The sequence below is a fragment of the Porites lutea genome, chromosome 2 (genome assembly GCF_958299795.1).
Source record: "Porites lutea chromosome 2, jaPorLute2.1, whole genome shotgun sequence".
NCBI classification, from domain to species: domain Eukaryota; kingdom Metazoa; phylum Cnidaria; class Anthozoa; order Scleractinia; family Poritidae; genus Porites; species Porites lutea.
The window spans coordinates 593,406-607,951 of record NC_133202.1 but is presented as its reverse complement, the minus strand read 5'-3'; the positions used below and the strand labels follow the sequence as shown (position 1 = coordinate 607,951).

At 36.3% G+C, this 14,546-nt stretch overlaps 2 protein-coding genes across 2 annotated transcripts; one reads left to right on the top strand and one right to left on the bottom strand.

Annotated features, from left to right (window-relative positions):
- Positions 1–1,998: 1,998 nt before the first annotated feature.
- Positions 1,999–4,599, top strand: LOC140927321 (ketohexokinase-like). The gene is made up of 2 exons (XM_073376945.1): positions 1,999–2,980; positions 4,166–4,599. The coding sequence occupies exons 1-2, from the start codon at positions 2,043–2,045 to the stop codon at positions 4,182–4,184; spliced, it is 957 nt and encodes a 318-aa protein (XP_073233046.1). The 5' UTR covers positions 1,999–2,042; the 3' UTR covers positions 4,185–4,599.
- Positions 2,972–13,609, bottom strand: LOC140927320 (importin subunit alpha-1-like). The gene is made up of 24 exons (XM_073376944.1): positions 13,474–13,609; positions 12,505–12,549; positions 12,143–12,229; positions 12,018–12,053; positions 11,850–11,902; positions 11,152–11,199; positions 10,951–10,998; positions 10,738–10,823; positions 9,107–9,193; positions 8,915–9,000; positions 8,438–8,524; positions 8,258–8,305; positions 8,070–8,132; positions 7,470–7,538; positions 7,208–7,264; positions 6,613–6,684; positions 6,239–6,292; positions 6,028–6,075; positions 5,776–5,865; positions 5,376–5,444; positions 4,852–4,893; positions 4,700–4,760; positions 4,347–4,438; positions 2,972–3,512 (listed from the first exon to the last, which is right to left on the bottom strand). The coding sequence occupies exons 1-24, from the start codon at positions 13,522–13,524 to the stop codon at positions 3,414–3,416; spliced, it is 1,578 nt and encodes a 525-aa protein (XP_073233045.1). The 5' UTR covers positions 13,525–13,609; the 3' UTR covers positions 2,972–3,413.
- Between the last annotated feature and the right edge of the window lie 937 nt (positions 13,610–14,546).

Here is a 14,546-nt window from a genome sequence, read left to right as displayed (position 1 = left end):
CCACTTTGCAATTATATTTTTGTGTTTAGTTTTGAAAACATTTTGTATACAGCTATTTCGAGAAAGGTTGTGGGAAAAAGTGTACGCAACAATCACGAAAAGTATTGTTGTGGGTTTTGAGTTCGCTGTTCTTCAAAGAAATTTGAAAGAATGGCAGAAGAGGCCATGGACGTATGTTTGTGCGTGCTAAAGGAAAGCAATAAAAGAAGTTTTGACAGCTACAGTATCAGGAACAGTGTATTGATCATATCCCATATTACCTTTCGGGATTGTCGTGTGCACATTTTTGCCGACAACCTTTCTCGAAATAGCTGTATCCTTTAGCAACGAAGTGTCATGACACAAAATGTTCAACACCTTGATATATGCAGTGTTTCTTAATGACTCTTTATTATAGTTTCTGTAGGACATGGCTTTGAAAGCAGCTCTTTCGACATACTTTGGAGAACTTTATACATGCCTTTATTTCACTAAAACAAAGGTCAAGAATTAGTTCGTAAAAATTTAAAAAACAGTAAAACTCGACATGTAAGTATTTAAGGAAACTTCGGAAAAATTAAAGAGCTCGACTCAAAATGGTAAGAACTATACCTCTGATGTAGTAGGATACTTTGGCTTGGTTTTTTTCTGCCATGTTATATTTTTTGCGCATTTTTTTCAGTTTTAAAGAGAAAAATGTAATTCCATTGACTCCCTTTTAGTTGAGTGTGACATTCTATGACAACATTTTAGAACTCGTTGGCAGTTTTTCTCTGGCTTACATATGCTGTTGGTTTGCGACACATATGTATGTAGCATTAAAAAAACTGATACAGTACTCACATTTTATTCAATTGCTCTTTTTTCTTGGCAAAAAATTCAATGAATTTTCATCATAAATAAATCGGAGAGTGATAAGGAATGAGCCATATTGAGACTCTATAGACTGCCATTGACTTAAAAACAACAATCTTGATTTGTTGCCTTATTCAGTTTATTCGCGGAAACGCTCGGGTGTCGCCGTTCGGTAAATGGTTAGGAGTGGACTTTGAAAATGATGTTGACTGCGAGAAGAAATGTCTGGAGAGTAACTATGAGTGCAATGTTATTGACGATCCATTGACCATGGGCCAAAGTGGACCCAAAACTGAATAAATAAAGCTTTAAAACGCATGCCGGTTTGTTTAATAAAAAAAATTATCAGTGCGTGAAAGATATAAAGAGTTGGGAAAGATCTCAAGAGTATGACTTTAAAAAAAAACTAAGATGGGAAAAACAAGATGAAAGCAAACGATACTGTGGCTGCTACTGGAAGTCAGTTACAGGTAGCTGATGAGGTAATATTTCATATAAAATATCAAAAAGTTTCAAATGTTTGTGTGTGTTTTTTTTTTAAAAAAACAGACGTTTCGTGGGTATGACCCTTCTTCCTTAGTCTGAAATGCGAGTCTCGGGTGGAGACGGCTGATACGCGTATCTCTGGACTATTTTAAAGCGGGGAAATAAGAAATATAAATTTTTTAGTTCTTTGGAAGTTTTTCCCCTTTACTGGCTCCTGAGATCTTACTTTAGGACTCTTCCTTTTTCTTATTTATGTTAATGACTTGCCCAATCAGAATGTAATACCGTAAATGACTTAATAAACGCCCCCTCTACGCTGTGAAAATTGAGAATTACTCCAAAATACTGGGAATTAGAAAAAAGAAGCAAAATCATTCAATTCATTCAGTCTCTTGCTTGATTAAAAGACTTTGCGTATTTCAACTCTTGATCAATGTGAAGTTCATAGTAAGGATAGATTATAAACGATGGCAACACAATAACCCTGAGCGAGGATTCTGACATCGATGTTGGTATTTAAAAGAGCGATGTGGATCTCTAGAGTGGTGTGGATATTCCGCTATTTTTAAACTCTCTTCATATTTTTGCCGAGCTGGCATATTAGTTTTGTAACTGTAGTTCGCCTGCGTGGGAGGCTGGGAATAACTAGGCCCAGACCTCTCTCGTTGCCAAATGAATGCCTGGTAATTTTTTGCTGAAAGTTTCTCAGTTTTATCACTGGTATGATGAACTCCGAAAGGATTTTATGCGTTGGTCTTGCTGCCCTTGATATTGTTAGCATTTGTGAAAGCTACCCCGAAGAGGACAAGGATGTTACAGCCATTTCTCAGCATCAACAGACTGGAGGAAATGCTTGCAACACTGCTAAAGTATTGCGTGACCTCGGAGTGCAGTGTGAATTTCTAGGTTCCATGTCGAGTGGGTTTCAGTCGGATTTCATTCGTAAGGAAATGAGTAATCGTGGGATACTTTATGAAAACTGTGCGTACCACTCAGACTGTGGGACTCCGACTTCTTGTGTGGTGCTGAGTCTTAAAACAGGCAGTAGAACAATAGTACACGCACGAAATAACCTCCCGGAACTTGACATTAAAGATTTTGAAAAGTTGGACCTTAAAAACTATAAATGGGTTCATTTTGAAGGCAGAAGAAATGAGCTTAAGATTCTAAAAATGATCGACATTGTAGATGAATTCAATATTACTCAGCCGGATGATAAGAAAATCAAAGTTTCTGTAGAGTTGGAAAGACCAAGAGAAACTCTTTGGCCGTTACTAAGCAGGGGAGACGTCGTGTTTATTAGCAAAGACTTCGCACGCTTTCGTGGCTTTTCATCGCCCGTAGAAACTATCAAATCCCTTAACCGTTATGCCAAGCCAACTGCAGTGATGCTTTGTGCTTGGGGTGAGGAGGGTGCGGATGGTATCAGCCCTGAGGGTGATGTAATACATAGTGATGCCTACCACCCTGAGAAAGTGATTGACACACTTGGAGCTGGAGACACTTTCAATGCTGGTGTTATTTACAGTCTTTATAAGGGTTCAACTCTACAAGATACAGTGAATTTTGCTTGTTTATTAGCTGGCATCAAATGCGGCATGTATGGATACAGTGGTTTAACCAAGGCTCTACATGATCTTCAGTATTGCAGCAGTGAGAGGTAATCACACAACTCAGAACATAGATGTGCAGCCCAATATGATCTGGATTTATTATCTAATTCATATTAGCAGTAGATGCATTTTTAACCTTGGGAGACTGCACAGTCTATTATTAAAGTAATAAATCAATAATATTATTATCTAACAAGTAGACAAGTAGCAATTCACATGCTTTCAACTGTAACTCCTTTCATCTATGATAGCTGTTGTATTTTTCATGAGCTTACTCTAACTAATCAAGTTACTCTCGTTCTGCTTATTTACACAGAATAACATCTTCAGCACACTACTTCTTTTATTTACAATCTATCATTACACAACAACAATATTTAGGTTGTCAATAACACTCTCTAATAATACTCTTTTTAATAATTTGGCCATATTGATAACTTCTAATTTTGAGCTTGTTAGGCAGATTCATGTTGTCTGGCTTCAGAAATGAAATCCACCCACTGGTATTGCCTGTGGAGTGCCAAACTTAAAGCCTTCATTTGTGGCCACTGGAGCTACTGCCTCTGCTTCTTCAGTACTCTAAATAAAGTAATCAATTCAGTAATTTCAGAATTGACTTGTACATGTTGACAATGTGCAAATTACCCAGCAACGAGGAGTGGTAGTCAGTAAAATGGGTTTTTTTTATTAAGACTATGATTGCTGAAAAAAGTCCATTGATTGTAACAGACCTATAGAGAAACCAGCCTTAAAACTAAAGACAGAATATATCATTGTTGCAATGACTGCTGGTATTGTGAAGTGATGTTTCCATCATTAGTAGCAGTCAATATAGCGATTAAACACATTTTTAAGTGATCGTTGTGACAATTTAGAAACCAGCCTCAGCTCATGGATGAATTTTGCGTGTATAAATTTTAAGCACATTTTTTTCGTGTTGAACACAGTTTCAGCCTATACCGTCAGGGGAACCTCATCTAGTGAACCTCCATATAACAAAGTCCTTGGTATAATGACCGATTTTCTTTCATCCAGTAATAGTAAAACAAAATGAAAAAGAACCTTGATATGACAAAACCTCTGCACTATAGCCAACACATTTTTCTAGTCCCTTGGGCCTTCTTTATACGAAAGTTCTACTGTAACTTTTTTTTTGGCTTGGGTGCTTAGGCTTGATTAATAAGGGGTGAAGTTTCAGGGAAAATAATACTTATGGGAATTTCATTCCATAGGGCAAAGGAGGAGAACTAGCACGGAGTACAAGTGACAAGAATGGAGGAGAATGAAGTGAGAGACTGCAAGGCAAGTTTCAAGTTATATAGGCATTATTTCTTGCCACTGGTTTTTTTCATATGAATCTACAGACTGATTCAAGTGGACCTGAACTTTTGCTGTAGTTTGCCATGAACTTACCTCCTCAGAGAAATATTTGTCAATTATTGCCAAAGCTGATTTATACACCTCAAAGTTCTGGTGGATCTGTAAACCTTCAATGTTTTGTATACCTGAGCAATAATAATACAGGCAACTGTGTTAGTAAGCTTCACATTTTTGTTGTTGTGGATTTCCTACTGTCAGTCTAATCTTGTTACTCCTTGGAACTTCTTAACCAAGTGAAGGACAAATTATCCCCTCAATCTCAGCACTCCCAAGAAACCTGCTTACAAAGACAGCTGGGTTCAGCTACACTGTGAACGTCAAAACATCTAAGCTTCTGCATGCACATACACTATTCTGCATAAAAATGTTATGAAATAATGTTTTACCTTCATGCTCTTCCATTTGCTTACAAACCTCTTCCATGAGGCGATCATTGGAGGAGGAAGTCTACCAATCAAAGCAGATTAACTGCAGTGAGTGTAAGGGTTTTTACACAGTCAGTCCATAATAAAATATCAACCATAAGAAGGCAACTTACCTGGAGAATATGATTAAATCCATCCAAAAGAACAAGAATAGTCTAAAAAAACAACAACAAGATAGTCAGTGAATTCAGTTAGTGGAGGGTTATTTTGTATGTGTAATTATATTGTACAAACAGGAAAAAGTATTTTTAAAAAGCATACAGTAAACAAGAAAGAATATTATAACAGAGGCATAGGGTTTATCAGTAGCATCTACAAAGTCTGATTTTCACTGTCTCACATCATCCCATATTTGGCTGATATCATCGGTAAATTTTTGTTGATCACTTTATGGCATAAAGGCTCAAAAAGTGATAGTGTGCTAGCCCTTCATCAGAGTGAATGGTACTTTAGATGGAGGCCAGGCTGACACTGATCATCATAGAATAAGCTTTTGAGTTTCTACACAAAAGATAAATCACTTAAAATGTTTAACTCAGTTTCATTCTAGCAAAACCTTAACATACATGTAAATTAATCTGTCAACAATAATTGAGTATTTAAAAATGGAGGGCAATCAGATGATTCTTAAGCTGACCTTAGCATCCTTGACATCCAAGAGTTTGCACATTGGTTCAATGACACCATTCTGCACAAGAAAAGCGATCTAACGGAAAGATACCAACAAAAAAAATGAAGGTCAACACTCAGCTTGTACAATGCAAAACTATTTTAACACATCATAATAAAAGTGAGAGGCTTTAATTTTTTAAAACCCTAAGAAGTGGTTGCATTATTCAACCTTTTTTAAATTTTCTCCAATTTTGTCCATTCCTGATTGTGTTCTCTACAATTTTACTGTGTATTTTCACTAAATTTCATGACCAGTGAACCTAATGTTTGAAATTCCACTTTTGGCCAAATTCTGGAACAAATTATTGTAACTAATACATTCAAGTGTTTTGTTAGAAGCAGGTGACTTAGCAACTGAAATGTACCTGATCTGGAGTGCTGCCTGATGTGAAATTTGTGATGGCCCACACTGCTTCCTTTTGGCTCTTAAAGTCTGCCCGTACTGATTCACAACCCTAAGAGTAATAACAATTTACATGATTGTATTAAAATGACTGGGCAACAACGCTTTCTGAACACATTAACAAAAAGACACCTTCCAGTTGTAAGGCACTGACAGCTTTTCATTACAGCTGGCTCCATAAACCCACTAAAGAGTTTGTATCATGCTTACACACCTTCAACACAGCTATAATCAGCGGTACCAAGCCTGCATTGATGACAGCCTGTGCGGAATAAACACAAAAGGAAAACAAACTGAAACATACACACAAAGTTCTTTCTCAATTATACTTTCTAACTTATCATTTGGTCAGAGTAACAATATATTAATTTTAATTAGTATTTTTACATGCAAGGAATAGTTTACACTTTACTCAGAAACTGTACCTGAATTTGCTCTTTGGGGCCTGCTGTAATATTTGATATTGCCCATGTTGCCTCCTATTAACAAATCAGGGGTAAGACAGTACTGTGAGATAGAAATTAATTAGCCAGCATGCAAAGAAAGTAGTGTCTGCTAGCCAGTGACTCATGGATATTGCTGTTGGGCTAGTGAAGTTTTAGGGGGGCATTTAAATAACAGAAGAACCTTAATCAATCCTGCTCATCAAATTTATTTTCAACTTTTAGGCTAGTACATGCTAGCTACAGCCTGCCCAAATGGCAAGTTGTAAAACTGACTTTCTTTACATCCTGTAAGGTAAAGCTGATTGAAAATAAACTGAAAGTACAGTATTAAGTCTTCTGTACATATAACTGACCTTGACAATGCTGGGTTTATGGTGTTTTAGAAGATCCTTGAAATATGACAAAGCATTGCACTGTATCACCATCTAAAACAAAACAAAAAAAGGACATTAATAATGGAATAGTAATGTATTTCACTTTAATTTTTGGGATTGTTTCATGGTGTTGCAGAAACCATTGCTGGTTCACTTTTGAGTTGTGGTGTGGCTATTGCTTTGTGTCTTTTCAGTCTTTTGGTGATTACATGCATCTACAACACAAAGAAACTACCAAGAAATTTTTGTGTTATTAAACTAATAACCAAGCAGATAATTTACTATTTCTGAAAGCTCTCCTTGTCCAAGACATTTCCTGCTCACATCTTACTATAGCATCAACTTATGTAGCTGCTAAGCTGGTAATTCAGATTTAACTGGATCAAATATTATTTAGTAATATACCAATATCGGAATACCATAAGGAACATCAATAAACATTTGACTTATTCTCCATGCATGGTAGAAGGTTCAGTCCAGTGTTCCTTTCCTTGTACCTTTTTTTTATCAAATATTAAGTGAACTTAATGTACAAAAATTTCTGACAGGTTTTAATGGAAAATGTCCTGCTTACTTGTGTCTGTTCATCAGTCCCTGTGACAATGTTTCCAACAGCTCTCAATGTAGGTGTCTAAACAAGAAATAAAAGTTTGACACAGTGGAAGGCCACATTACTGTACTCTTGAATTTGAATTTTAAAATGCAGCAAGTCTTTCTGTTTCTACCTTTGTAGTTTGTACTCAATGCAATAATATAAATTTATACACGGTCAACCTTTTGGTTGACATGCTAATGACAAAATAAGTGATCTCACAACAGATGGAAAAAGTCCTTACCACGACGTTAACTTCTGGGTGGCCCAGTAAATTCACCAATGATGGAAGAATTCCTGAATCAATGACAAGCTGAAGCAAGAACAGGTTTTCTTGAATAACTCATTTATGGCAATTTAGATATATGACCTTGACTACCCCCTAAGAATAATGTTTTGTGTCTGAATTTTATCAAAGGAAATTTACCATCAATAGTTTTATTTATAGATATGATCTCCTGGGTACATTCCAGCAATGCACAAAATGCAAAATTTTCAGGTTTTAGGCTGAACAGGTGACACTTCAGGATTAACTGATTGGCATGCATTCATTTTTGGTTTTCCTTCCTCCCTTTTAATTTACTATCCTGTACATTTTTTCTTACTTAAAAGAAGGGTTAATTTTCGTAGGAAACCTTTTGCAAAAATGCAAGAGAGATGCTAAACGATAGTTGTGGTGTATGGCCCATGTAGACCTCTACCTGGACATGTAATCTCACCTTTTTTCTGCAACTGGAACTGATACATTAATTATAACATCACACATGGTTGGTTCCATACTGGTGTTTTGAGGCATTTCAAGTGTGAATGGGTACACAGAATGTATGTGTTTAATTATGCTAACCTGTATTCTATCATTTGTTCCATCAGTCAAATATGATAAGCCCCAACATGTATCTGAGAGCACCTGAAAAACAATTGTTTGTTTAGAGAAAGCATAATTTATAGTGCTTTCAATGAAACTAACAAAATGGAAATGACTGGAAGAATTTTGTTGCCAAAAAACTACATGCACTAAATAATATTATCTACCTCTTTATCTTGATTATGGATCAATAAATATGTCAGAATTGGAAGGATCTGAAATCAAAAACAAAATAAAAAGTAAATTAAATTAAAATACAAGAAGGCAAATCAAATCCTCTCTATGACCATGCATGCAATAAGTGACAATGTTATTTATAGTCAGGGTAATATACAAGTATCACTTACTTCTATGACAGTTTCCTTGTCAGGGGGTGGATTCTTATTGCGACATAAGTTAGAAAGAGTCCAGGTCACATTGCGAAGGAAATTCACCTGTAGAAATTATCCAAGGAAACAAAATATTGTTACCCAACCAGCTGTCAACCCTCATTTAGTTGTAACATTTCTTGTGGGAACTTATTTGATTATAAGCTATTTAATTCACTTGCAACTGGTATTTTTTCTTTTGGTGGAAGGGGAGGGGTTATGGAGGCTACATGAACTAGAGAAAAAAGTGGTTAGGAAGGTTGATCTTCTCAGATCAACAGTTTTTTCTTTTCTTTTCTTTATAGTTGTTCCCAAAAAATTAATGTTCCATGATAAGTCTTTTGTAGTATTTTTATGTATTCCCCATCCATGCCTTTGGATCATAGCTCTCGCGAATGCACATTAAAGATCGAGGGAGTAGGGATAGCTGAAGCCTCTGGCATGAATATTACTTACATTATTCATGCTGTTATGGGCCAGTGCAAGTAATGGTTTCAAAGCACCAGAAGCTATAACAAAGTTTCTCAGTAGTGGACCATCACCTGCATACACAAACACATCAAATAATGCAAGGGTCAGACATAAATAGAACATTAACAAGAATATTAACATGGTTGAAAGTTTTGCAACATTTAACAACTTAGATACCTGCAATGTTTCCTAGGGCCCAGACTGCCTGCTCTTGAACTTGAACATGGCTGGATGATAGCAGATTCACAAATCTTGGAACAGCACCTAAAAGATATAAATGGAGAGTTATTAATCACAAAAACAAACTTAGAAAAAGTACATATATTAAAAAACATTGACACATATAAACATCTGTGTGGCAGGATGACCGTTACTGAAGTACTACTTTTTTTCAGTTGAAACAGGAAATGTTTTAAACAGAGAAGTGCTCTACATTGTGGACAGAGTTCTCTCAAAAGCTATAAGCTATATGTTATGTATTTTTAATAGTAAAAACTCAAAATTACTTCTATAAAAAATAGTGGGTTATAGATAGAATCCTTATAGAAGAGGTGAATAAATGTTTATTCATCAAATTTTATTTTAATTTTAAATGAAGCAAGCTTAACTTAAATGAAGTCTTTGTCTACAAAATCCAGTTCCAGTGGTCCTATAACGTTATTGTTTTAAAAATTACTTCAACTTGCAAGTAGATGGACGCCCCCCTCCCTAAAGAAAAAATCAGGTAGAGAGACATGTGTGAATCGTCATCCTTAATTGTGTCGCGGTATACATTTGCATAAATGTTTTTATTTTGTTTTACCTGACAGTTGAAAAGGTGTTGAAAGACCAACACGACTCAGGACTATTTTACATCACCATACGCAGTTTTTCTGTGGGTGAGGGCTTTAACTAGAATATCTAGCTAAAATGTCATTTATAATGAGTATATTATGCTTTGGAACAATCTAACACGTACATATTATTCCATCTTTTTTTAGCTCATAAAGTCGGTCGGTTTCCTGTGCATCATTTCCCATTGTTTTTGGTTTGATCTTGAAAGCACTGTTTACATAATTTCCACTCAAGCGTTTTATGCAGGAGTTTATCCGTTCGATGATTTTGAGTAGGTTTCACATAAAGGATTGTTCACTTCTCTTCAGCAAGAAATTATGGCTCTACTTTTGTCTAATTTTACAAGTCATGACCGGCACATGTAGGCCAAAAAATAGTACACAGGCTTAGCCGAAAAACTTAAACGCAATGTTCACGCTGAAATCCAAATATAAGATCTTTGATAATTAAGCATTGAATTCTGTAGGTCCTTCTCTTTTATTTACAATAGCCACTGGCAGAGAAAAGACACACCCGCAACCGGTGCACAAACATTGGTGGTCTCACTTCACATGCCTATTCCAGAGAGCCAAAATACAAATAAACATATATAAAATAATGTGTTAAGCTGTCCTCAAAGGCTGAGATTTTCCCCAGGGAATCTATTCTAAGATTCATTCACCAATTACAACACTGGAAATTAACATTACAACCAATCAGAGGCTTTCCCCCACAATTCAGGGAAACGGGAACTTGATTAAGGATGGTGATTCACAGATGTCTCCCTCTCCGATTTTCTCTGAGGGGAGGGGGCATCTAAGATGGACACCATAGGGACTAGCAGCACTATATGTAACTGTCTGTCTCAGAATGATATCCCTGAGAGACAATATTAAAGACGGAAAAGAAAGGCTGCAGGGACCAACTCTAGCTGACTATTTAGAAAGAGTTGACTGTAACAATTGGTCAATACTGAGTTAATTAATAATCATCACCTGCATCTACAACAACTTTTGTTTCATCTGATGAACCTGAGGCAATATTTGTCAGTACCCACGCAGCTTCAAACTGTATGGAAGGACTATCGATTGAAAATTAATGTGAGAATAATGAGCTATGAGTATGTATTGTGACTAACATGAAAATCAGCAACAAATAGGAACAGACGAAATTGCTGGCTACAAGGCAAAAACCTGCCATGAACTCACTTGTCAGATCGATCTAACTTGTTTACAAAGTTCGGTACCAGTCCAGAGCTGAAAAAGTACATTTGAAATATTTTTAAGTTAGCTGGAAAATCTAACAATTAACTTTGTAAAACTGAATAAATGGGGAAGTAATAAAATATTAATAGACTATCTACTGTATTTAACATATGAATTGAAAAATAGCTGAGTGGACAAACATACTTAATAAATTCTTTTATTGGAGGGTTTTTGTGCTTTGATAACATCTTCCTATAACAAGAGAGAATGTAAAATTGCATATTATCATGATGAAGAATAATCAACAGTCAATTTAATTTTTTTATACAAGTTTCAGGTTATCATAGAGCTGCAAATAACATTCCTTCTTTGGACAATGTCTGACTAAATTATGCCTAATGTCATTTAACACAATCCTAATGGCACTATAGTGACAACGAGACAGATATCATAGTGGCATGAAAGATTATCACTCTGAAGTTAATAGTCTCCACTCCAGAAAATACCGTATACTGGGAACGGGTACAGGCTTTCAGGGCAACAATTTATAGGATCATTTAAGCTAGGCTAGCTATGATTAAGATTTACAGTGGATACTTTCATTGGAAGCAAAAGGAAAATGGAACAAAAAGATTTTCCTATCTGTTCATTTCCGAGCCCACTCATTGCATAATATATATACCTGGCAAAATGAAATCTTAGTGACAGCTCTCAGTAAAAGTCTTTCCTTGCTTATAATAGATACCGTAAATCCTGTTTTAAGCCCTCCTCTCTAATACCCCCCCTTCCCTTTTCAAGGAAGAAAGTTAATAACCCCCCTTCTCTTTTAAGCTCCCCCTCCCCTCCCCCTTAAATAAGTCCCCCAGGGGGCTTAAGAGAGGATTTACAGTATAAGAAATCACCTTGAAATCTGTACAGCTTGAAATATCAGCTTGTCATCATTTGATTTGAGATACTGCAAGGAAATTATTACGAGGAAATTAACATAAAGTAATTAAATCTGCGGTCCAATATTCGACAAAAAAACAAGTCAGGTTCAAGAAACTGATACTGAATAACATTGTACATACCTCTTGGATTGTAGGCAGTGGTAATTGAGTCACAGTCTGGTGAGAAATCAAGTTTTTTCATTATGCAATCATCAGAAAAAAAACAATGTTCAACAAGTGTTAGGTTGAAATGGTTACACAAGTACCTGTTGCTGAGAATTGATTTCCTTCAGTGGACTAGATTCCTCAACAGTGATGTTACGTCTTTTTAGAACCTGGTCGTCTCTTTTACTCTAATTAGACAGTGAAAAAGTATTGACAAAAAGAGTATAAAAATTAGCCTAAATTAAACTACAACAGTTATACAGTGGAAACTTACTTTGCAGGCACCTTGGAACTACAGACAGTTTTCTCTGTCCATAAGGAGAAGCCTGTGAAATCCAGGGTGCCCAGCACAGGATTTCTATGAAAAATCTAAGGTTTCTTTATAGACTCCCAAGAGGAAAAGTGAGGTGCCAGGGGGCACTGGGTGCTGCTAGAACACAGCTCTGCTATTAGAATTACATACCCTTCGGAGCTCAATTGAAACGTCAGTTCGTCTTCGTCGTAACTCCTGCAAAAGTGAGAAAAAAAAGATGCTTTAGAACTTTCCTAGTCATGTTGACCCCTTGGATTAAATTTTAAAATTCACACACTGGTCCGTCAAAAAGGTAAATTGTGTAACTGATCTTGGAAAAATCAAAGGGGTGTTAAATTTTGTCTCTTTTAGAGTCAATGATTTTATTGATCAGCCAGGTGTCAACCTTTCACAGTTTCAGGTGATCAATAGGTTGTAGTCAAGAGCGGGGGGGATACTTCCTCCAAATTCCTATTTGGCAAGTCTGCTTCTGGAGCAGTAAGGTTTTTGGACTCTCTGTCCTGAACATGACAGGGCATCTTATTATTTTATGTGTGAACTTTCCCTATCCAGGGTCTCAACATTTCTCCAATCCCTACTCCTCAAACAGCTGGGTTTGGGAAGCTCACTTGTAAAGGAAAAGTTTTCAAGAAAAATACCACTGACAATGTCAATGACTGGAGATACGTGTTGGGGAAACGATACGCGATACGGATGCGGTTCTCTCAGAGGGAAGTGCTGCGAGAGACCTCAATAATAGAAAGCAATCTTTCCCCCTTTTTCTACAATAAATGTTTTCCCTTGTACGAATACAAGATCACAGAGAGAGTACAGAGTGAATCTAAATTCACCCTCGACAGACTCGACACTGTCAGACGAACTGAAACGAACAGCATGCGCGTATAATTTATAAGCTTCAAAAGATGATACACATCCATCCACTTAAAAATTAAATTTCTGTCAAGTGAATAAGCGTAAATGAAACCATTTTTGTTTGTAAAATATCCTCTGGAACAACGATTTATCTTGCTGAGAACGTATCTATGTCATCGGAATCTTTTACTTAGTTTTTGTACGGTCTTCGATCGCACCTAATATCAAAGAAAATTACTTTAGTAACAACAAAGTATGCAAACTTACGGAGCTATCTTTTCCCTTATTCTTGAAATGTCGTAAACGATTTTCTGCCATGATTTCCAGCTAATTTGTTGGGTTTAATAAGGTTCAATCGCACAGAGAGTGACAGTCCTTCCTGAAGTTCACCGAGGTTCGAAATGCTGAAGGTATTTTGTACTTTTGAAATTTGTACTTTACCGAATTCTCGGCTTCTGATTGGCTAAAATTCACACTGTCCAATCAAATTGAAATGCCCTCAACGTATCTCGGTTATGATTGGTTTGTTGTAATTCACTTCTACCTCATGTAAGAGTACATATAATAAACCAATCGCTAACCTTAATATTCTTGGCACCAGTCTTTTATTCAAAAAAGGCCAAAATATTCACTTCCCCTAAACAGTCATTCAACAGTCAGTTTATTATCTACGTTGAGGGTAACCTGCGATCAGGCGTTTTTTTTTTGAGAGAGAGACATAAGGGGATAATAGGGAGAGGGCATGATCTCAGGCTACGCTGAGGGTCACTGAGGCGAATAATATATATTTTTTGTTCTCCACCTGGTTTATTTAATTCACCTGTGATTTGGCGATTTTTTTTTCTTTTTTTAATGGGATATTAGGGAGAGGGCATGATCACAGGCTATGCCAATATACACACCCTGTTCAAGGTTTCTGCTCTGCAATTTTCATGAATATAATAATATTGGGTAGTAAGGATGGTGTTGTAAAGTTTGTTATTCCTGCACGGGTGTTCCATAATTTAAAGCACATGGAACAAATCAGTCGGTGAGCCAGAAGAAAGTACGTAAAAGTAGCCCCCTATTATTTTCATAAATGCCTATGAAAAATCACACTTCATCAGTGATATCTGTTGAAAGCTCAAGCTTGGTAATTTTCATAAGGAGAGAAGGATAAAGAGTTGATAAGAGTCCCAAGCACTGACATGCTAGAGGACTTGTAGTGAACAACTGAGGTCGGTTATAGTACTTCATGTGTATTTGCAAAAAAGGTGTCATCGGCCTCCTATTGATAATTCATACAAGGTTAAAATGATTTTGATTAAAAAGTTAAATTTAAATTTTAAAAGTAAAACAAA

Coding starts and splice junctions, on each gene's coding strand:
- LOC140927320 (XM_073376944.1), bottom strand. CDS start 13,524: ATGGCAGAAAATCGTTTACGACATTTCAAGAATAAGGGAAAAGATAGC. Junction 11,903..12,017: donor CACTGCCTACAATCCAAGAG/GTATGTACAATG, acceptor ATTTCCTTGCAG/TATCTCAAATCAAATGATGA. Junction 11,200..11,849: donor CAAGCTGTACAGATTTCAAG/GTGATTTCTTAT, acceptor CTCTTGTTATAG/GAAGATGTTATCAAAGCACA.
- LOC140927321 (XM_073376945.1), top strand. CDS start 2,043: ATGATGAACTCCGAAAGGATTTTATGCGTTGGTCTTGCTGCCCTTGAT.